The sequence below is a fragment of the Eulemur rufifrons genome, chromosome 8 (genome assembly GCF_041146395.1).
Source record: "Eulemur rufifrons isolate Redbay chromosome 8, OSU_ERuf_1, whole genome shotgun sequence".
Lineage (NCBI taxonomy): Eukaryota > Metazoa > Chordata > Mammalia > Primates > Lemuridae > Eulemur > Eulemur rufifrons.
The window spans coordinates 25,332,775-25,355,357 of record NC_090990.1 but is presented as its reverse complement, the minus strand read 5'-3'; the positions used below and the strand labels follow the sequence as shown (position 1 = coordinate 25,355,357).

The 22,583-nt window shown below is 58.5% G+C and overlaps 3 protein-coding genes across 5 annotated transcripts in view; 2 read left to right on the top strand and 1 right to left on the bottom strand.

The window, feature by feature from the left end:
• STK40 (serine/threonine kinase 40) overlaps nt 1-4,933 on the top strand; it is a 42,932-nt gene extending 37,999 nt beyond the window's left edge. For both annotated transcript variants that reach the window (XM_069479767.1, XM_069479766.1), the window contains exons 8-11: nt 525-669; nt 777-896; nt 1,308-1,392; nt 2,670-4,933. In XM_069479767.1, coding sequence (XP_069335868.1) covers nt 525-669; nt 777-896; nt 1,308-1,392; nt 2,670-2,888 — 569 coding nt within the window. In that variant the 3' untranslated portion in view covers nt 2,889-4,933. The remainder of the gene's footprint in view (nt 1-524; nt 670-776; nt 897-1,307; nt 1,393-2,669) is intronic.
• A 6,762-nt stretch (nt 4,934-11,695) lies between these two features.
• Nucleotides 11,696-13,255, top strand: EVA1B (eva-1 homolog B). Of its 2 annotated transcripts, XM_069477679.1 has the most exons (3): nt 11,758-11,814; nt 12,210-12,305; nt 12,584-13,255. In XM_069477679.1, exons 2-3 carry the CDS (start codon nt 12,239-12,241, stop codon nt 13,024-13,026), a joined length of 510 nt encoding a protein of 169 aa, XP_069333780.1. In that variant the 5' UTR covers nt 11,758-11,814; nt 12,210-12,238; the 3' UTR covers nt 13,027-13,255. The 2 variants fall into 2 exon arrangements, with proteins under 2 accessions (XP_069333781.1, XP_069333780.1); XM_069477680.1 differs by lacking the exon at nt 12,210-12,305 and having other exon boundaries at nt 11,696-11,814.
• Nucleotides 13,256-14,090: 835 nt separating this feature from the next.
• SH3D21 (SH3 domain containing 21) lies at nt 14,091-21,879 on the bottom strand. The gene is made up of 16 exons (XM_069477678.1): nt 21,845-21,879; nt 21,506-21,663; nt 21,359-21,422; nt 20,985-21,103; nt 20,697-20,787; nt 20,463-20,518; nt 20,325-20,370; nt 20,087-20,187; nt 19,880-19,966; nt 19,339-19,381; nt 15,943-16,036; nt 15,795-15,847; nt 15,576-15,670; nt 14,372-15,426; nt 14,235-14,298; nt 14,091-14,162 (listed from the first exon to the last, which is right to left on the bottom strand). Exons 1-16 carry the CDS (start codon nt 21,846-21,848, stop codon nt 14,091-14,093), a joined length of 2,202 nt encoding a protein of 733 aa, XP_069333779.1. The 5' UTR covers nt 21,849-21,879.
• Between the last annotated feature and the right edge of the window lie 704 nt (nt 21,880-22,583).

Below are 22,583 nucleotides of genomic sequence, written 5' to 3'. Positions count from 1 at the left end.
ATTCATTTAACAAAATAGCCAGGTCCGTGCTAGGCACGGGGGCTCAGCAGTGATCGCAGCAGGAAGGTGCCTGCGTGAGAACTTACCTTCTAGTGGGGAGACAGGAGTCACAAACAGACAAAGGGCCCCTCGCAGCTTGTGATCAGTGCTGTGAAGGAAACAGGTGGGCGGGAGTGGGCTGGTGATTGGGGGTGGGAGTGGCTGGCTCGTGCGGAGCCGGTTATGCCTCCACAAACACCCGGGCTTGGCTCCCAGGGGCTCCCAGTGTGGCGGGACAGAGGGTACAGCCGAGCAGGGCAGGTGCCCTGAGCAGGTGGGTGGCCCCAGCCTGATTGCCGAGGTGGGGCATCGTCCTGGTCCTGCGGAGCCAGAGCCGGAGCCGGGTCTCCTGAGGAGCAGGGAAGGGACAAGCACATGCACAAGCTGGTCTGACTGTCCCAGTGGGCACACTGGGGGGTGGCAGGAGGAGTGGTCGGGTGGAGCTGCGGGCCTGCAGGCTGAGTGTGGTGTGTGTCTGCCCCCAGGACGGCCTTACCGTGGCAAGCCGAGCGACATGTGGGCCCTGGGCGTGGTGCTCTTCACCATGCTCTACGGCCAGTTCCCCTTCTACGACAGCATCCCACAGGAGCTCTTCCGCAAGATCAAGGCCGCCGAGTACACCATCCCAGAGTGAGTCCGCCTCCCTGGGCCAGGAGGAGGGAAGGGAAGGGGAGAGGAGGGGAAGCAGCACGTGACCCAGCACCACCCGCCTGCTGAGCCTTCTCTCCCTGTGTCAGGGATGGGCGGGTTTCTGAGAACACCGTGTGTCTCATCCGGAAACTGCTGGTCCTCGACCCCCAGCAGCGCCTGGCCGCCGCCGCCGTCCTGGAGGCCCTCAGCGCCATCATTGCATCGTGGTAAGGAGACACGCAGGGCTGGGCACAATGCTTGGGTCTCAGGTGCTCTGCCCATCCTGCCCGGAAAAGCAACCTCCGCTCAGCCTGTTTCTCAGCCAGCACAGTCGGAGTTCCAGACTCCCCTCTGGCAAGAGCAGGAGGGAGCAGGCGGCGGTCAGGGCCCAGCACCTCCTGTGTATGTACCGGTCCACAGCAGCGAGGGCACGGGCACTGCCTCCCTAGTTCTCACCACCACCTTCGAGGGAGACTGTGGCCCCCTTTATTGGATGAAAACTAAAGCTCCGAGAAAGAGTCAGTCCGGTCAGGAACCCACCCCAGGCCTGTCTGACTCCAGCCACCTCTGGGACCAGTGGTGACCTGGCCGCTCTGGGGCTGCCTGGAGCCAGCCTGACGTGTCTGCCTCCCCTGCAGGCAGTCCCTGTCGTCTCTGAGCGGGCCTTTGCAAGTGGTTCCTGACATCGATGACCAAATGAGCAATGCAGACAGCTCCCAGGAGGTGAGTTGGGGGCATGCAGGGCAGGGGCAAAGGTGCCAGCTCCCCGCAGGCCACAGGGCTTGCTCGGCCTTCTCCCTCAGCCCGGGCTGCCAGGGGCCTGCCTGGGGTCTGGTGCAGCCGGAGATCCCGTGGCCCGGGGGAGGCCTGTGGGGCAGCCCATGTGGAGCCAGCGCCTAGGCGGCCGGTCTGGCCCTCTTAGCTTCCTCCCCCCACCCAAGTCACATTTCTCTGCCCCTCTGACTCACTGGTTGTCTCTCACCCTTCCTGCTTTTCATTTTTCAGATGATTCATTTCTACCTGTTTTCTCTCCTCCCCATTTCGTGCACTGGAGAAAGTGCTGGGCTGGGGGCGGGGCAGAGACCTGGGAGCAAGGCAGCAGCTGGTGGGTGATCTTAGGGTGCCCCCTGGAGGGCAGGGCTCGGCTGGCCCTGGGATATTGGAAGGACCTTCCCTCCCTGGCCCAGCTTGGAGCCCACAGCAAGTGGTGGGCAGGTCGCAGCAGGCGGGGCTGTGCCTGGGACCGCAGCAGAGGCTCCTGGTCCGTGAGGAAAGAGAGTTCCAGTCCCTGCCCCCTCTTGCTCCCGTCCTTCCCGAGCTGTGCAGCAACTAAAATAACGATCACTACCGTGCCCTGAGTGTCTGTCCGCAGTGCAGCCATGCAGGCCTCACAGCGGGCGTTTGTGGCCTGTGTTCTTACCCTCATTTTACGAAAGAGGAAACTGAGGTTCTGCGAGGTAAAATGATTTTCCCAAGGTCACACAGCTTGGAGTAGTGGAGCTGAGCCTTGAAACCAGCTCTGATTTCAAAGCCCTGCTTCCCTCTCCAATGGTTAGCGCAGGGACCTCGCCAGGGGGCTCGGCGTGGGGCCGGTGCGTCCGGCTACAGGTGCCCGAGCGCCCAGGGGGGTGCCCTGCTCTCACTGGACGTGCATCGGCCTCCGCAGGGCCCAGCAGGACCTTTGCGAGGGGTGGGGAAGCTGAGGCTTCCGAGGCAGTGTTAACTCCCCCAAGGTCAGTGAGTTAGGAAGAGGGATCCAGGTCAGATCTCGGACTGGAGCCAGCTGCACTGACACCCAGGCGGCCACCAAGGCGAGTCTGGGTGGCCTCGGGACCCATACACTCAGCTACCCAGCGCGATGGGGCGGAGGGTCTTGCGCCTGGGAGGGGAGGCCTCCGGAGCTGCGCTGCCAGCTCTCACTGCCCCTCCGTCTCTGCCTGCCGTGCCCCATCTTTATCTTGGTTTGTCTCTGTCTTGTCCCCTCCCTCTCGGCCTCAAAGGCAAAGGTGACAGAGGAGTGCTCCCAGTACGAGTTTGAGAACTACATGCGGCAGCAGCTGCTGCTGGCGGAGGAGAAGAGCTCCATCCACGAGGCCCGGAGCTGGGTGCCCAAGCGGCAGTTCGGCAGCGTGCCGCCCGTGCGACGGCTGGGCCATGACGCACAGCCCATGACCTCCTTGGACACAGCCATCCTGGCCCAGCGCTACCTGCGGAAATAGCAGCCTCAGCCAGAGGCACCAGTACCACCGCCACCTCTTCCAGCCCCAGCCAAAGGCCTGGCTGTCAGGGCTGGGCCCTGTAGTGCTGGACTCTCCCGGCTGCAGTGGGAACGGGGCAGGGACGGGGACAGCCCAGGTCACACGTGGGGTCAGCAGAGGTACCAGGAAGCTACCTTTTGGGATGATTGCTTGATTGTTTGGGGTTTTTTAATCTGAGAAGCCTAGATAACTAATCTGCTTTTAATCATGACGTTTTAATCTACCTCTGTCTCTTTAACCAGGCTGTCTCTGCACTGAGTGAGAGGGAGGAGGAGGGAGCCCACCCCGGCCCCGGCCCAGCCGGCGCCCACCTGACCCCACAGTCCAAATAAGCTGAGAGTGCCGCTCGCTGCTGGCCCCACCTGAGCACCCCGGGCCCTGCCCAGCCTGTTTCCTTCCCCCACTTCTGGCCCCCGGCCCCTCGGTCCAAGCTTTGGAAAATCTTCACCTCATCTTAAGCCGAATTCAAATATATTTATTTTTTTACTGTAACCCTCTCCCATCTCTAGGTGGCTTGGCCTATGGCCACTCCCTGTCCCCAGCCTGGCTGGACGGCAGGGAGTCCACAGCCCACCGTGGGCTCCCTCCTCACCCCCCGGGCATGGAGGGGCCTCCGGCCGCCCCCTCCACTTTCAGCGCCCGGCCCCTCTGTTTCCGCTGGGGGGAGGCCTTTCTCCACCTGGCTCTTGCTCCTGTCTCGGTAGCTTCTCTGAGGTGCTGCACACACATGCATTAACCGTTTCCTCCTCCATCCTTCACTGTGGTACCGAGGTGACGAGGTCACGTGGACTCGCAATGTGAAGGGGCCTGGGGGTCGGCTGGGGAGGGCGGTGGGCCTGGCCGTGGCCCTGCCCGCAGCTCCGCGACCCCATGCCGTGTTCAGAGGCTGGCGGGGCATCTCCCCTGTGCCCCTGCCTCATCGTAGACATGGTGTCGCTCCCAGCAGACCCTGGCCGGGGTCCCTCACGGCGGGTGGGGCACCCTGCCCCGCCTGGCACGAGAACAGCCCTGCTGTCCTTATTGAGCCGAGATTCTGAAGTGGATGCCCGTCTTGCCAGAAACGCTGTTCTCTCCAGAACGCCCTCCCCGCCCCCTCACCGGACTTGGCCCTGCTTAATGCCAAGCAAAGACCCTCCCCCAGAGGGCTACCCCCAGAGCCCTCAGAGAGGCTGAGAGTCCCTCCAGGCAGCCCCTGGGCCCTCAGGCCCTTCCTGCCTGTCCTTGTTCCCCAGTGGGAAGGCGGCCATGTTCCCAGAGTGTGAGCTGCCCTCCTCCCCCAAAAAAGCTGACTCACTGTGAGTGACCTTGGGCAAGTTCCCAAACTTCCTTGTGCCTCAGTTTCCCCATCTGGAAAAAATGGGGCCACCTCTTGCCAGCAGTAGCAGGGCTGCCCACGCCCCTTCCTCCCCATGTCCCCATCCAGCACTTGGGCGCCTCATGCCTCTGCCTCAGTGGGTCTGTGTGAGCCCACCTGAGCCCAGCACTTACGGCCCCTGAGCACCAAGCTCTGCGCCTGTCTCAGCCGTCTGGCCGCTGAGAGCCAGGGCACTGTGCTGCGGGGTGGGGGACGCCCTCTTTTCTATATTTATTTCATAAAGGAAAGTCTCCTAAGGGAGCAGAGATGCAGTCCAGCCTAGGGCTCCCAGCCCCCGACTGTCCTGTGAGGGTCTCAGGCGGCCAGGGCCCGTGTCAGCAGAGCCCCCGCCAGACCCTCCGGGCCTGCTTTCCATGTGTGGTCTCCTCCTCTGCAAAGCAATATCCTCCAGGTCCGCAAAGCCCTGTCGGACAGACTGGCCCCTTCCCAGGTCGCCCGCGGGTCTGATCACGTCTCTGGGGAAGCGAATGAGAGGAGGATAGGTCCGCCCTCACTGGGTGTCACACACTGAGAGAAGTCCTATTGTAAAGAAACAAAACAGAAAAATCACAAAAAAGTTTGTATAAAGACATATTTTTGTACTACATGGGGGACTCTTCCTGCATGTCAGCAATAAACTTCCTGATCTGGAGCCGCTGTGGCCTGTGTCGCCTGCCGTTCTTGTCTCCGTCTCTCTGGCCCCGACCCAGCCCTTCTCCCTCCTGTCCCAGCTGGGCAGTGCATGGTTCCTAACTCCATTCCGGCAGCACAAACCGGCTCTGTGCCCCCGCAGCCAGCAGGTGGCACACCCGCAGCCAGCAGGTGGCACACCCGGCACCACTGTCTTGAGTCGGGGGAGGGGACCCAGAACCACCAGTGGGAGCTCCCTGCTTGGCTTGGCCCGGCCCCTGGCCTGTGCAGGCAACAGGGGTCCCAGAGCCGCTGCTGGAAGATTCTCGATCCTCTCTCTGCCAGACCATCTGGGGTGGGGGAGCTTGGCCAGACAGAGGCTGCCCATGTGCCCACGCCCACATGTCTGTCCAGGGCACCTGGGGTGGCCAGGCCAGGCCTTTTCCTGTACCACCCCCCTCCCTGTCCCTCTGTAGGGAGCCGAGGGGTTCCTTCCTTCCTTTCTTCTTTCCTTCCTTCCTTTGCCTAAATTTAGACTTTGCAGATTGCACTTCACCCTGGCAAGGAAGCTAGACGTAGGCCGGCCCCTCCCCAGCAGCCACGGCGCCCTTGCAGCCCACTTCTGTGTGGAGGAGCCCGCCCAGGCCCAGTCACAAAGGGAGCAGAAATCCACCAGGCAAAGCCCCTTCCCAGCCATGGGTCTACACAGCAAGAGGGGGCGGCACCTCTCCAAGACGTGAGAAGGCACAAGCCCAGGCCCCTCGTCCCCACCTTCACTCCACAGCTCACCTGCCCCGGCAGCCAAGTGCATTTGGCTCCTACCTTATCTGTCCTGGCTGCCCTGCGGGAAGGTGCCCTTGTACCCAGCCCACCATCGCCACTCTCTGGCTCTGGGGTCACCATTTTCAGCCTCACTCCTGTCCCTCCACCAGTTTGGCCCCTGTTCAGTGCACAGATATTTCCCGGGCACCTACACATGTCATGCTGACACTCGGTACACAAGATAGCAAGTTCCATGGAGGCCAGGACTTCGTCTTGCTCACTCTCGTCTCCTCCGCACCCAGAACTGGGCCTGGCACGCGCGGACACTGCAGAACTGTTTGGTTTATTGACCTCAACTTTTCAGATTGCTCCTCACAAGTTTTTATTGTGAGCCCTGGATGCAGAGGAAGGGACAGTACCAGAAAGATGGATGTGACAGGTGAGACCAACAGCCTCCTATGCTCCTGGAAGGGCAGACAAAATAACTGAGAAGTTTCCATTACTGCTGGCCACCCCACAGTCCCCAGTGTCATCAGGGAGCGCAGTTTCAGAGAGAAGCGGGACCAGGGCTGTCAAGCCATCCGAAGTGGGAAAGGAAGTGGGAAAGGGAGTCTTGGTGGCTGAGTCTTTCAGGCTCCAAAGCCAAGGTAGCCTCGACTTTCTCTCTGTCGCTCTCCCTCTCCCACACCCCACGTCCCATCTCCCGCTGCTCAGCCGGCCCTGCCTTCAGAACACAGGCAGAATCTGAGCACCTGGCAGCTCCGCTGCAAGCACCCTAAGCCCCCACCTCTCACCTCCCGGTCTCCCTCCTCCCACGCTTCCCAGGTGACAGTCCAAGCGCCACTTGGCAGCCATAGTGAGCCTTTTAAAACTCCAATTGTGTCCCTCTCTCACTCAGAACCTTCTGATTGATGGCTTCCATCCCATGCAGGACAAAATCCGCGCCTACACCAAGAGGCCCTACACCTGGCTACCTCCCTGACTGCTCGGCCCCTCAGCCCTCACCCCTCACCCATCTGTTCCCAACACACAGGCCTCCTTGGCCTGAACGAGCCACACATGCTCCCACCTCGTGGCCTTTGCACTGGTTATCCTTTCTGGAAGGCTCTTCCCCTACATATTTCCATGGCTCCCTCCCTCATTTCATACAGGTCTCTGCTCAAAATGTCACCTCCTCAGAGAGGCCTTCCCTCACCTGTCCACCTGATCTCTAACCCCTTACTCTACTTGTTTTTCTTTCTTGCGCTTATCACAGCCTGACATATATATGCAATTCTGGATTATAGCTGCCTTCCCTACGCACATGTGGAGCTCCTTGAATGAGGGCAGGAATCTTTTCTGTTGTGTCCGCTGGGGGCCGGGGGGCTGGTCATCACAGTGACTGGCATTGAGACGGTGGGGCCAGGGACTCCAGACAACCCACACAGGAGGCAGGTTCTACATCACGCACAACATACGTGAAAAAAGATTTTTTGTTTTGTTTTTTTGTCTTTTAAGACAGGGTCTTCTCTGTTGCCGGGGCTCGAGTGCAGTGGTGTCATCGTAGCTCATTGCAGACTCAAACTCCTGGGCTCGAGCCATCCTCCTGCCTCAGCCTCCTGAGTATCTGCGACTACAGTTGCCACCATTACACCTGGCTTTTTTTTTTTTTTTTTTTTTTTCCTTGTAGAGACGGGGTCTCACTATGTTGCCCAGGGAAAAGCTTGTTTATATTGCCAGAGCCAAGAATCTAACTCCACTTTACACACACACAAAGGATTTATACATTTATAATATATGTTCAATTTTCCAGGAATGCAACTACTGTGTAGAGTGGCAGGAACTTGTACTTTATTTGCTCAGAACGTTGCCAAGAGTTCTTCATCATTTCAGACATTGGCACCACCACATTCTAGCATCGGTCTGCACACACAGCTGGTGCCTTCCTGGCAATTGGCCACTTCACAAATACAAGTCATTACCTCTTCTTTCTTATATATTATAGGACAAAAAAAAAATTACATACTTTTTAATTAGACGTGAAGGTTGGTATATTAGCCATGAATTTCATTTCAGGAGCATGAAAGCAGCAGAAGGCATCAGGAAAAGGCAGCGCAGGGTCCGACGGGGTGCAGCTGCCCCGGGGGAAAGCACGGAGAGTTGGACTCTGCATGTCAAATCCAGGCCCCACCACTTGCACCCACGTGAGCACGTGCACACTGCCTGGCCTGAGCCTCACCCTCCCCCTGTCAAATGGGAGGCGTGCTGTAAACTACACAAGGTTATTGGGACGATCTGAAGGGTCAGAGTGCACACAGCATTTATGCAGAGTGCCAGGAACCAGGCGGGTATTTAATATCCATAACTACTATTATTCACTGAGCAAACTTTTACCAGCACCGTCTATCCAGCAGCTGTCCTGGGTGCTGGGGGTGTGGAGCCACTCAGAGGACCGGGCATGCCTCAGGAGGCCCTGAGTATGTCCCCTTCTTTCCTCCATGCAGACCCCGAGGGAAGGTGAGGCCCCAGTGCCAGCAGCAGAGCAGCCAGGGCCAGCTCCTAGCTTGGCCACTGGGGAGGGGAACAGAGTCATACTTGGGCTTTGCACGGCACCGAGAATGCGCCAGCTCCCTTGAGCCCCTCCCATAAGCTCTGAATTTCTTGCCCTGCCCCCCCCCGCCCCCCCCCCCACCTCCCTTCAAGGCCTGTCTTTCCCGTGTTTCATCCTAGGAGGACTCTCTGTGCCTTCCTAGGAGACAAATCCCTGGTCTCACAGGCAGATAGGAGAGCAGAGGGGGCCGGCAAGGGGGTGGGCAGGCAGGGAGGAGGAGGGAGGAGATAGGCAGGTGGATAAGTGGACTTCGAGCCAGACGGGCAGGTGATAGACCTGCAGAAAGACAGAAGCAGGTGGCTGGGCAGGGGAGGCAGGCCTAAAGCAGAGTCAGGTGGCCAAGAGGGCATGTGGACTGTGAAGATGACCACATAGGCCAAAAGCTTCGGGCACCTTCCCCAAGCCCCCAGGAGCAGTCCTCAGCTCCTTGGAACCCCCCAGGGCAAGGCTGCCACTTCTCCACCTGGCCCAGGCTGGCATCCCCTGGAGAAGGCAGCACTCTGGGCACTGTATGTCCCTCTCTCTGAAGGGACCAGCCACCGTCCTCACTCTGCTCCAGCATGGCCACCTGCTTCCCCAGGGCTGAGTCACACCTGACCCACACCAAACACATGTCACAGACTAACCCAGACACAGACACACCTTTGCCTGCAGGCGGAGAAACCGAGAGATCTGCAAAGCAGAGGGATGCATGGAAAGAGCTTGACAGAAACATGTCCAAAGTTGTACGGCCGGTACGCGCGGCACGCTCACAGAGATGCATGCACGCGGACCCTCACGGAGACGCAGGTATGTGCAACACAAACTGAGGCCCCGAGGCACACATGGTCACAAAAGCACATCTGCACACCGATGTTCACGTGGATGGTAGGCATTAAACACGTCAACGCACTCCCGACTGTACTGGGAGGACAGCCGGTCACACCCATACCTTGAAGAATTAGACATACAACCCCAGCAACCCACCAGGTCGCTGACAGTACCGCAGTATTGCCCAAGGCAGTGGGCGCATTCTGGCCTCATCTTCACCTCTCAGCTCGATTCAGTGCTGCCCGTCACATCCTTGCCCGGTGTGTCCCCTGCAGCTCCCATCTCTCCTGGCTGACGCCGCCTCCAGGAGACACCTCAATGTCGGGTGTCCAACCGAAAATGAAACCAACTCCCCCACCAGGAAGGCTTTCGTCGTCCTGTGCCCAGGCCCCATACCAAGTCGTCCTAAATTCCTCTTTCCCTCACGTGCACACCCAGTGCGAACTCCCTTCAGCATTAACACTGAACTTGACCCCCTCCCAGCTCCCCAGCTGCTGCCCTACCCACTGGGGCCCATCCTTCACTGAGCCACCACCCAGATCCTTCCAAAGTGCGTCAAAGACAATGACACTTAAAACTCCCCAGGGGCTACACCCTACACTTACAATAAAATCCAAGCTCCTGTGCAGGGCCAGCGAGCCCCCTTATGGCCACTGGCCACTCCCCTGCACCTGCACACCGTCCCACGTCCCACTGGCTTTGTGCCCCTGGGAGTGCAGTACCTCTAGCACACCCTACCCCAGGCCCTTTGCCCTGGCCCTTGGCCCTGCCCCGACACCATCCCCAGATCCTGACTGGCATGTCTGCCTCCTCCTCAGCATTCAGTTCTCACCTCAGAAGCCCTGAGAGCCGTGCCAGGTGGGGTCCACCACCTTGCCCTGTCCTGTCACCCTCTGAGCGCTCAGCAGTATCTGACACTATCTTCTATTGTCTGTCCAGTTCAGCGCCAGCCCCATGAGGGCAGGGATTTGTGTCTGTTCTGTTTATTGCAAAATTTCCACTACAGGCGTCCCTCAGTATCCATGGGGGTACTGGTTCCCGGACCCCAGGGGATCCCAAATTCTGAGGATGCTGAAGTCCCTGACATAAAATGGCGCAGTATTTGCACGTAACCTACGAACATCCACCCATATACTTCACATCCTCTCTATGTATAATACCCAATGCAATGCAAATAGCGGTTATACCGTATTGTTCAGGAAATAATGAGTCTGTACATATTCAGTATAGATACAACTTTTAAAAAAATATTTTTGGCGTGAGGTTGATTAAATCCACAGATGCAGACCATACTAAGGGCGAGGGACACACACCCAACGTTTGTTGACTAGTGGCTGTAGATTTATTTGTACATAGACATACCCACCCCCACAAAAATACTCAAGCGGATCACCACATAAATAAATACACAGATAAGGGCAAAAATACCTCCACACACGCTCACATAACAGACTAAACAGCCACAGACACCCAGGAGTCCCTTTCTTGTCCCCATGGGAGTCAGTGCTGGTCTTTTCCCCACCTGGATCTGCCCTCTACGTGAACCCAGTCTCTGGGGGAGTGGGGGTCTCCAGCCTGGACTGGGGGGGGGGTCGCTGGTCCATGGGCCTCAGACAGTGCCTTCAGCTATGTCTGCAATTTCCTCTCCCCCTTCCTTTCCTCCTCCTCTCTAAGGCTCCCGCCAAGAAGGCCTCCCCCTCACCCCAGCTCCAGCGCAGGGAGGGGAGGCCCAGGGAGAGGGGGGGAGGAAGGAGGAGACTGGGCCGAAAGACCCAGCTGCAGACACTGATCACACAACACATTGCATGCACAGGCCCAGGTGGTTGTGCGTGTGTGTGCAGGGCTGGGTTTTAGCCCGGGGGAAACTGCCACACGCCACCGGGTGCAAAGGCGCACAGGCGCTCGCATGCACAGGCAGAGGCCCCGCGCTGGGGTCTGCAAGGCTGGCTGGGCCTGGCTCAAAGCCCGAGTCCAACAATCATTAACCCTGCGTGACCAGACCAGAGCTCGCCAGCTGGACACACTCGTGCCTGGGCCCTGGGAGGAGGGGTTAAGAGTCCTCTCCCTACCAGGCGCGCTGTGGGTCTGGCGGTGCTGGCAACCTCTGCAAGGTCTGGGGAGAAGGGGCAGTCTTCCCTGGGTGAGGGAGCCTGGGGCCTCCCGGGAGGGGGAGCAAGGTGCAGGGAAGTGGTTTAGAGCCCAGGCTCTAGGGTCAGAGAGTAGTGGGTTCAAATTCTGACCGTTTCGTCAAGTTATCCAATGTCTCAGTGACTCAGTTTACTTTATCTGCTGAGTGGGGATAATGGTACCCACGTTATAGGGTTGTTGGGAGTAAATGAATAAACACGTAAAGGGTTTATTTAGCCCATTGCCTAGCACCTAGGAAGAACTCCATCATCACTATTATTGTTGTTATTAGTAGCCCGGGGGCGGGTCCGCGCAAGGGCCTCCCCAGCGGTTTCCTGTGGGGGAGCAGACGGGCCCGCGGGCCTCGCTCCCCCTCCTGCGGCCGCTCGCTCCTCTCCCCTTCCTCTCCCGGCCCTTTTCCTCCCCGCCTCCCCGCGCCCCGCCCCGTCCCTCCTCTTTCCTCGGAGGAAACTTTCCGCCGGCTGGTCCATCGGCCCGTGTCCGGCCAGCGTTGCCGCGGCCTGGGAGCCGAGCTGGGCGGGAGGGGCGCGGGCCCGGGTGTATGCGGCCGCCGGACGCGCCGGGGCGGGTAGCCGGGAAGCGGGGCGCTGACGGTGAGCGAGCCCGGGCCTCTGGGCCGGGGGTCCCCTAGGGGTGGGCAGGATGGGGAGGGTGGCGGCTTCCCTGCCCCGGAGCCCGCCTGGGCAGTGGGGAGGCCCCTGCGTCTCTGTCCCCCATCCCGTTCCCAGACGGCAGAACCGGGCCTCATTCTGGGACCCCACAAGGGGGTGGGGCCTCCTGCGACCCAATACGGGGCTCCGCGGGGCCGAGGGGGTCGGCGCCCGGGGAAGGATTCCCCCCGACAGGGCCCGGGTCTGCAACGAAGGTAGAGAACGACTCTCCAGGGTGGAACCGGCCGCTCCTCCGGGGAGACCAGCAGCCCCGAGGAGGAAGCGGGTCAGGGCCAGCTCTGGGTTGGGAGAAGGACCTGACCTTGCTGACCCCGCAGGCTGACAGGGGAGCTGCCCCCCGAGCAGCATGGATGCCCCCCGAAGGGACATGGAGCTGCTCAGCAACAGCCTGGCGGCCTACGCTCACATCCGCGGTGAGGACGGGCGCGCAAGGGCCGGGGCCCTGGACCCCTCCCCGCCCCCACACCGCCCCTTCCCTCCGCGCCCCGCGCCGCGGCCCTTACAACCCCTCCTGGCCAGTCGCCTGTCCCAACTTCCCCCACCCTCACTGCCCACTGCCCGTGGGCGGCTCCCGAACACCCTCCAAATGGGGGTTTCGCTCCTTGCCCTTAAACCTAGAGCGTGAAGTCTTTCCGTGATGGAGTGGCTCCCACCCCTGAAGCCCCCCATGACCTCTGCCCTCTGCCCCCAGCTAACCCCGAGAGCCTTGGTCTCTACTTCGTGCTGGGCGTCTGCTTCGGCCTCCTGCTGACCCTGTGCCTCCTGGTCATCAGCATCTCGTGCGCGCCCCGCCCGCGGCCCCGTGGCCCCGCTCTGCGCCCGGGCGCGCGCAGCAGCACCCTGGAGCCTGAGGACGACGACGACGACGACGACGAGGAGGAGGAGGACACGGTGACGAGGCTGGGCCCTGACGACACGCTGCCGGGCCCTGAGCTGTCGGCGGAGCCCGACGGGCCTCTCAGCGTCAACGTGTTCACGTCCGCCGAGGAGCTGGAGCGGGCGCAGCGGCTGGAGGAGCGGGAGCGGATCTTGCGGGAGATCTGGCGTACCGGGCAGCCGGACCTGCTAGGCACCGGCACGCTGGGGCCCAGTCCCACGGCCACCGGCACGCTGGGCCGCATGCACTATTACTGACCACCCGGCTCCCGCTGCAAGGCGCTCTGGAAACTGGACATGCAAATGAGCCAGAGCTGTCCCAGGACTTTCGGACTGCCCAGCCCCCACGGCTCCCCTGGTGCTATTGGGCATGGACTGCCACCCTGAGAGGGGCACCCTTCCCCGTCCTGCCATTAGAACCCGGGGGCGGGATGCAGGGGCCCCACCCCTCCCTGGGGGACGAAGAAGAGGTGAAGTGACCAATGAAAGCTGCATTCTCAGTGGCTCAGTCTCTTCCTCTGTTACCCCTATCCCCGGCGGTCCCCAGTCTTCTGCGAAGGGGGTCCGAGGCTGAGACCCCCCCAATCGACTCCTTTTCCAGCCTGCACCGCCTCTGTGTACACACCGGACGACTAGGCACACCTGCCTGTGTTCACTTCGCAGACGGCAGAAAGAAGCACACTCCTGCACCCACACTCCACCGCCTCCCCAGCTCCCCCCCCCCATGCATTCCCTGTCCCCACAGTGCCCCAGGGTCAGGCATGCATTGCAACCACACAACACACCAGGCCTCGAGACCCTAACCTTGGCGCTAAGGTGCTACTTTGGGCTGGGCGCTGGGTTCACGTCTCAGCCGAGGTGAGTTCAAGCGAGCCGACAGTGAGGCCAACCGGGAGGGGTCCGAGCGGGCCTCTCCGTCCCTCCCCCGGCGCACAGCTGGATCCCGGAATCCTGCCCGCTGGGCAGAGCAGAACCCAGCCTGGGCCCCTCCTGCGCGCCATTTCTCCAGCGTGGGGCTGGCGTCCGAAGGAGACACCCTCCCCTCCCCCCCCCACCATCCGGTGGCTAAAAATAGCCGCTTGCACAGGCCTTGGGAACCGTAATGGGAGCCACATGTTGGCCAGATGTGCCCGGGAGAGACCGCCAGGAATGCGGAGGGCCCGCCCCGCCCCGCCGGCCCCGCCCCCACGGACCAGACCGGCTCAGCGCGCGTGCGAGGCAGAGTTTACTTTCTTGCGTTTCCCAAAGTCGTGTGCAAGGACGTGGGTGGCCCAAACCAGACGTCCGTCCAGGCCGGGCCACGGTCCCTCGTAGGCCCGCCCTCAGTACGTCTGCGTCTGCGCGTGGACGAAGTCCCCGGCCGGGGCCTTCTGGGTCCTCTGCAGCATCTGAGCCTGGGCGAGAGCGGGTGTCAGCGCAGAGCCAGCCGCCAGCCCCCGCCCGCCGTGGACCCTCGCCTCGCCCACCTCCAGCAACCGGCGCTTCTCCCCCTCGCTCTTCAGCTCCTCCCAGATGTCGGTCAGCTTCCTTCTGCGGACCCCAGGCGGAGGTGAGGGGATGGGCAGGCCCTTCCCTCCCCACGCCCCTCCCTCCCCGCACTTACTCCAGCTGCTCCCCCATCAGCTCCAGCGCCCTCCGTAGAGACTGCACCTCGGCCTTCAGCGTCGTCATGTCCACTCTGTCGTTCTTGCTGTCCGTGGGATTTTGCAGGACCGGGAAATGGAGCGTGGGAGTCTCTTGGGGGTCTGGAGTCTGCTTGAGTGGATGTGGGTTTTGGGGGGCAGGGGCTGTCTTTTTAGGGGGTGCCTCTTCCTTGGGAGCCACCTCCTCTTTGGGAGCTACTTCTTCAGGGGGCACCTCCTCTTTGGGGGGCACTTCTTTTAGGGACACCTCCTCTTTCAGAGGCACCTCCTCTTGGGGAGTAGTCCCATCTTTTGAAGGTGCCTCCTCTAGGAGGGTTGTGGCCTCTTCCTGGGGGTGAGGCTTCTCAGGGACAGGCAAGGACCCTGGCTTGGACGTGGACTCAGACTGGGGTGGAGAGCTGTCATGCTTCACTCGGGGGTGTTCCATCATACAGAGGCATCTGTCTGAGCAATGAGGCATGTGGACCTTCTCCTGGGATTCAGCCTCTTTGGCCACAGGGGGCTCAACCTTCTGCAGGGTTTCCTCCGCAGAGCAGCGATGGAATTGAGTGGGCGCCCCTTCTTCAGAGAGCACCTGCTCTGGGGGCAAGGCCTTGTCTAGGGAGGGGGCTTCATCCCCTAGAGGGGCCATCTTTGGGTCAGGGACTTCATCCTTAGTTGGGACTTCTGGAGCAGGGGCCTCTTCCACAGAAAAGACCCTGTCTAGAGTGGAGGCCTTGTCCAGAGTCAGGGTCTGCTCTGGGATGGGGGCCTTGTCCTCCAGAGTCGGGGTCTTCTCTGGGTTGAGGACTTTGTCGGGAGTCAGGATCTTCTCTGGGGTGGGGTTTTCTGGGGTGGGAGCCTTGTCCTCCAGAGTCAGGGTTTTCTCTGGGGTGGGGACTTTGTCAGGAGCCAGGATCTTCTCTGAGCTGGGGGCCTTCTCTGGAGATGGGGTCTTCTCTGGGGTGGCAGTCTTGTCCAGAGGAGGGGTTCTACTCACAGCAGAGGCCTTTGCCAGGCTGCTCTGCTCTTCCCCCTGCGGAGATGGGTGTGAAGTCTCGGCTGAAGGCTGGAAGCCCTGGAGGTTGGAGTCTGGTTCCCCGGGGCCTGGGATGCGCTGCACACACCTGTGGGCACCAGCCTCTGCCCAGTACCCCCACTCTCCCATGCCTCCTGCCTTCTCACCTGACTGGGTGCAGAGCGCTGCCGGGGAGCCTGGGTTTTGGATCGTTTTCTGCCAGGGTGACACGGACCCCCACTGAGGAAGCTGCCATTGGAGCCTATGAGAGCAGAACCTCAGAGGCCCAAGCCTACTCTGACCCTTAGTCTCTTCCCATCCCTGGTCCCTCAGCGCAACCACGCTGTCCTCCAATCCTCCCCCTACTAGAGGAAGGCAGCCCTCACCTGAGCCTTGGGAGGGGAGCTTCTGACTGTCCCTGCTGGCTGCTGAAGACGTCCTGGAACATATCCCCATCAGGCCCTGGGGTTGGGGCCAGGGAGGGGCATTTCCTTCATACCCTCCTCCTTCCCCCAACCCTTCCCTCCTCCTTACTTGGCTTTGCTGGGTCCAGTGGGGGATGTCACCACCTTCCTGACTATAGGGAGGGATGCTTTGGACGTCAATTTTTTTGGTTCCTTAATAGGAGCTGGGAGGAGAGAGAGGAGTGAAGCATTCATTCATCCACTTAGTCATCCACCCGCAGCCACTAGTCCTGTCTTGTGCTGTGTACCGAGGACTATAGACAGGAGATGAACCATTTGACTCCGCCTCCTGGGAGCTCCCAGGAAGCTGGCCACCATCATGCCACACAGGCATGGGGAACTGTGGGAGCACCCCGAAAGGACACCTAACAGACAGCTGTCAGAGAAGGCTTTTTGGAGAGATGCTCCCTCTCCTGCTAGGTTTTTATCCATACTTTTTCTCAGACCTGTCCCCTGCTTAATGCCGGTGGCAACTTCCCTGGTTCAGACCTCGTCTCTTTCCTGGACCGTAGCAATAACCTTCCCCCATCCAGTTCCCCTCAGACTTCGTCTTCTCCATCTCATTCACTCCCTAAGAGATCTCACCCAGTCTTAGCGGTTGAATGATCCTCAATAAGCCCAGGACTCCCAAATTTTCATCTCTAGCCGCTGCTTCTTCCCTGAACTGCAGCCTCGTATCCGACTGCCCTCTCAATACTTCCGCGCGAAGAGTTAACTGGCATCACACTTAACACACCCAAACCAGTCTCTCGCTTCCCGTCCCCTGTGCCCCTTGAATCTGCCCCTTTCCCTGTGCTCCCACGTGCTCAGATGACAAAATGAGGAGACATCCTGACTCCTTTTATTTCCTTATGCCGCACATCCAAGCCATCAGCAAATCCACTTTACCACCGCGATTTTCCTGAATCCCATCACTTGTCGCCACCTCCTTCACCAAGTGCTCTGCATAAAGTCACCACCACCTGGCTATTACAACAGCCCCCAACCTGGGCCTGGGCTGCACCCACCCTGCCTGGTGCGTGTTCTTCCCACAGCAGCCAGAGTGAGCTCACGTGCTACTGGGGAAGCAGACATACAGAAAGGAAAATATGTAGTGTGCTAGAGTTATTGTCATTGATAAGAATAAGCAGGGGTGTGTACAATTTTAAATGAGGTGGTCAGAAAAGCCACGCTGAGGTGACATCAGAGTGAACACCTCAGGATGGTCACACAGTGACATTCACATCCTTAGACACACAAACAGCCACTCTGGCATATGCACACATGCTGGCATTTACTCATACACACACATCATCACAGATACATACACAAGCCCGACAGTGGGGAGAGGCATGGGTTCTACAGCCAGGCACCAGGCTTTGAATTCCAGCTCCGTTCCTTGCAAGTTGTATGATAATTTGGGCAAGAAACATGTGCCCCAATTGTCTTCAGCCATAAAACACGGATAACAATAGTACACACCTTGTAGGGCTGTTGGTGAGGTTTGAGTGACTTAATACACATAAGTTGCTCAGAAGACTGTTTGGCAGATAGTCAAGCTCAGCAAATGTTAACTTTGACTTCTGCTTCTTGTAGTATGGCTGAGTAGGTGCTTTTAAAGGGCCCTCCCACTAGACAGCAGTTACATCCTGCTTAGGACACAATTTGGAGGCATTGGGGGATGTAAAAGAGGTAGGGGAGGTCCACAAAAAGGGGAAGAGCTGGGGCCAGAAAGGTGGAAAGAGGGCAGTTCTGCTCCACGGCTGCTGAGCCCCACTCTGCTCCCTCGGTCACCACACACCAGAACCCAGTAGCCACACAGCAGTGCCACCCTTGTGCCACCTTTCTCCAGGAGGACCGAAGTGTGCTTGGTGCTTGGTGTTCTCTGGCTACTGGCAGAAGTGGAAACAAATCCTCTCTGGAAGAATTCTTCCCCTACTAAGGCCTGCAAGACTCCTACAGATTAAGATCAAGTCATGAGCTAACAGAAATCATAAAACACACAGGAAGGCAGGTCACTGAGAGTGGAGTCAGCACACACAACACACAGCAGATACTGGAATGTCGGGTAGCTTAGCTATGTATAAAATATTTGAAGCTATGGGCCGGGCACGGTGGCTCACGCCTGTAATCCTAGCACTCTGGGAGGTCGAGGCGGGAGGGTCACTTAAGCTCAGGCGTTTTGAGACCAGCCTGAGCAAAAGCGAGATCCATCTTTACTAAAAACAGAAAAAATTAGCTAGGCATGGTGGCAAGTGCCTATAGTCTCAGCTATGTGGGAGGCTGAGGCAGGAGGATTGCTTGAGCCCAGGAGTTTGAGGTTGCTGTGAGCTAGGCTGATACCATAGCACTCTACCCAGGGTGACAGAGACTCTGTCTCAAAAAAAAAAAAAAAAAAAAAATTTGTAGCTATGTATAAAATATTTAAAGAAATTAAGGATGGAATGCAACAAAAAACCATGAGGGGCCGGGCGTGGTGGCTCATGCCTGTAATTCCAGCACTTTGGGAGGCCAAGGCATGAGGATCACTTGAGGCCAGGAGTTCGAGACCAGCCTGAGCAAACTAGTGAGACCTCATCTCTACAAAAAATAGAAAAATTAGCCAGGTATGGTAGCATGTGCCTGGGCAACAGAGCAAGACCCTATCTGTTAAAAACGAAACAAAACAAAAAAACCCAGAAGCACTAAAGTGTCCACTAGCAGGAGGAGACCAGATACATAAATTGTGGTAAACTCCCTACAAGGGATATTATACAGCAGAGAAAAATAAACGAACTACATCTACACACAACACAATGTTCATAAAAACAGCAAGTCTCAGAAGACTATAAACCTATGCTACTATTTTTATAAAGCTCAAAAGCAAACAAAAATAAACAGTGATACATTGTTTAGACACACATACATATAAGAAAAACTCAAGGAAATTATACACATAAAATTCAAGACTGTGGATACCTTTGGGGTGGGGGAAATGAGGGATGGGAAAGGGAAGGAATGAACCCCTGGTGATATTCAAGTTCTTGGGTTTGGGTGACAGACCGAGGGTGTTCATTAAGTTTTATACCATATGTGTTATGTATATTTTTGGCATGTGTCAAGTATTTAAGATAAATAAAAAGACATCCCCACAGACACACAGACACATATACGAAAGCTATTCACTGACACATTTATATACACAGTCTTGTAAACTCAGACACAAAGATCCACACATTTCCTTACAAAATGAAACAAATCTATATCCGCCGACAGCCACATTCTCAAGACACAGACACAGAAACATTAACCGATTAACCCACAGAAACTGACCCACACATTGATTTGTTGATTTACGTACATTCCCACCAGGCTCTTGACCCACAGGGGAGGGAGCTCCTATGCGCGTGTGCTGGACCACTGGGGAGCTGCAGGTGTTTATGGGCAACTGGATCGGTGGGGTCTCCCAGAGAGCACCCCCCCAATCCTAGGCTACCCAGGCACCCACCTGATTCCCGAGATAACACCTTCCGTGGAACGAGCTTCTTGATCTATGCAGAAAAGAAGTACAGGTTGAGCATCCCTAATTCGAAAACCTGAAATCCAAAATGCTTCAACATCTGAAACTTTTTGAGTGCTGACATGAAGCCGCAAGTGGAAAATTCCATTCCTGACCTCATGTGACAGGATACAGTCAAAACCTTGTTTCATGCACAAAATTATTAAAAATATTATATAAAATTACCTTCAGCCTATGTATATAAGGTATATATGAAACATAAATGAATTTGTGTTTAGATTTACATCTCATCCCCAAGATATCTCATTATGTATAAGTAAATATTCCAAAATCCAAAGTACTTTTGGTCCCAAGCATTTTGGATAAGGGATACACAACCTGTATTAGAATCCCAAGTGGAACCCCCACATATCTAAGTCCACCTTAATCTAGGGGTGACCCTCCATCTGTGTCCAGGGAGTACCATGACTCCCAACTTTGTCCAAAACACCCTGCGCCCTGCCACCTGAGGGTCTGGCTCTGTACTCACTGGGGGTGGTGGGAGCACAAAGTTGTCTGGAAAAACACCTCTTCTGCCTTGACACTCTCCTTCCCACCAGCCCTTATCCTCTGTGGTCTGGGAAAGAAACATGCCGGTCGAGAGATGAGCCAGGTCCCCTAAGCCCCTTCTTTCCAGGGCCCCACCCCTTCTCAACACCCACTTCCCTGGGCACTCCCTGCCCCGTTCCTCTCACACCTTCCTCAGTACTTTCACCACGTCTCCTCTCCGAAGAGCCAGCTCGTCTGGGGCCTCAGGCTGGTAGTCAAACAGGACCCTGTAGGTCTCAGGGCGGGAGACTGAGGAGAGGTCAGTCCACTGAAGCCAAGCCTCCCCCATCAGTCAGCAGCCCCCTCCTCCATCTGCCTAGCTCGTCTCCCTCCCCCAAGTCAGAGTGGCTTGTAGGGGGGCGGGGACACTTTGGCTGGCTGCTCACCTGTCCGCAGGTAGTCTGGAGGGCTGTCATAGGTCAGGCTGCTCAGCTAGTGGGGACCGGGGGAGGGAGGAACAAGTTGAGCTTCCAGCCACCCCAAGAGGAACTCACCATCTCTATGCCCACTCTGACCCAATTTACCTTGGGAGGCCGCTGGGGACCAGGACTGATTGAAGGCATATCTGGGTGACAAAGGCCTGGTGGGGGACAGTGAGGTTAGGGAGGATGATGATTCACAGGTTGGATCATGGGTGAGGGTCAAAAGGGTCACAGGGTCAGGATATGTGGATCACAGGCTCATGCCACTGGGAGGGTCACTGGAGATTGCAGAGTTTGGTCCCAGGGGGTCACAGGGTCACAGGGTCGAGGTCTCACTTGGGGGCCCACTGTCCAGCAACTCCACAAAGTTGGATGGGAAGGCGCCCAGCTGCCCGTTCTTCTTCCCCAGCCACCAGCCGTCCTCAATCTAGGGAGAGGGGGAGGACGCAGGGGCATCTGGTTCTGCCCCAAGGGTCAAATCTTCCACCCTTGGTTCTGCCCTAGGACCCGATCCTCTCTCGCTCCTTCACTGCCCATCTCTGCACCCCTCACGGATCCCATCGCCCACACCCTCACTTCACCCATCCCCCTCACCCAAACCCTCCGATCACCTCATTCCCTCACCTCCTTTATCACTTCCACCATCTCCCCAGCTTGCAGCTTCAGCTCGTCCGCCTGCTCTGGGCTGTAGTTGAAGTTCACTTTGCACCATCTTTGGGGACCCAAAGATTTGGCGGGGTGACCTGGAGTCAGACAAGAGCGCTGCAGCTTGAGCCGTGTGCCCCAGTCCGCTGAGCCGGGGAGAAGGGTGGGCGTACCCCACCTGGAGGCCAGTACCTCCAGGCCCCGCCCTAGGGCGGAGCATTATGCCCTAGAACCAATCACAGGCTGCAGACGGGCCTCGTGGCCCCTCCCAGAGCCGCGTCCGTCACCGCCAGCGGGGACCGCCCAAGCAGCGCTGGGTCCGCGCGCCCGCCCACCGGCCCACCGGCGCTTACCTCGGCGGCGCGCGCAGCGCGGTCTCTGCGCCTCTGCGGCGCCGCGTAGAGGCTCTGGGATCTCCTGGGAATGAGGTCGGGGAGGGCGCTCTCAGCTCCGGGGCGGCGCACGCCCAGACCCCCAGCCCGCCCCTGGCCCGGCCTCACCTGCACTAGGTGCTCAGGGAAGAGGCCATAATGGCCCCCCAGCTCTCCGCGCAGCCACCCGCGTGCGGGCCCCTCGCGCACCTGCCGGACCACGTCCCCGGGCGCCAGACTCAGCTCGTCCCCCTTCTGCGCGCGGTATCCGGCCAGGACCAAGACCTCTGCGGGCAGAGGACAGGGCGGGGACGCGGCTCAGTAAGGCCCAGACGGGGCAGCTGGCCGTGGCGGGCGCGCCTGGGTGAGTCCCGGGCTCCGTGTAGAGGACAGCGGAGTGGGGTGGTGGTGTAGGCTTTTGCCATTTCCACACGTCTGCAGAGGAGCCACTCAAAACTCTGCCCATACCCATGGCTTCCCGGCGCCCTCCAGAGCCTGGCCGGTCCCGCCGGTGGCCGAGTACTGGGCTCGCGTAGGGTGGGACGGGCCGCGAGATTGAAGCAAAGGAGGCGTGGACGCAAGCCGATAGGTCGGGCTCCAGGTGCTGCGAGTAGGTGTGGGAGAGGGGGCGGCCCGGCTCAGCAGGTTTGGCCCCCAACCCAGGGGCGAGGACGACTCCGGGGTCTCTGGCCTGTGCAAGGGTCACAACTCCCTCTAGGCTCTTCCCCGCCCACCTCTGTTTTAGTCTAGGTGCCACTCCCTTTCTCCTAGCCTTGGCCCGTAGGCTCCCAACCACAATTTCCACAGATCTTTCCATGGCCCACCCTCTCCCAGGTAGCAAGATTTTAGCTGCAGGGGGAGAGATGGGGAGAGGCACATACCAGGGTGGGCCCCCCCCCCCCCCCCCCGGCTGGTAGCAGCCGCTCTAAGCCAGCCCCGAGTGGAGAAGGTAGTTGCTCTTGCCCGCAAAGATATAACTGGTATACTTAAAACCTCCGCTTTCCTATAAGGCGCACCCTTCACTGGTTCCCCTCCTTCCCCAGCATAGAGGAAGGAGAGAGCAAAGACTCCTGCTTTGGAGCCTTAGGGGCCAGTTTGGTTTCAGAAAACACCTCCAGACTCTCTCTAGGGCTTAGGCAGTTAAGAAACAACTTTACGAGCTTACAAGGCTCCCATTCACAGTCAAACCCAGAGCTGGCTAGAGTCC

Bases quoted from the DNA above. Each gene is read 5' to 3' on its own strand.
- EVA1B (XM_069477679.1), top strand. From the start codon at position 12,239: ATGGATGCCCCCCGAAGGGACATGGAGCTGCTCAGCAACAGCCTGGCG. The intron at 12,306-12,583 runs GTGAGGACGGGC...CTCTGCCCCCAG, and splicing joins GGCCTACGCTCACATCCGCG to CTAACCCCGAGAGCCTTGGT.
- SH3D21 (XM_069477678.1), bottom strand. The intron at 20,371-20,462 runs GTAAATTGGGTC...GGTCCCCACTAG, and splicing joins GTCCCCAGCGGCCTCCCAAG to CTGAGCAGCCTGACCTATGA. The intron at 15,427-15,575 runs GTGAGAAGGCAG...CCATCTCCGCAG, and splicing joins AGCGCTCTGCACCCAGTCAG to GGGGAAGAGCAGAGCAGCCT.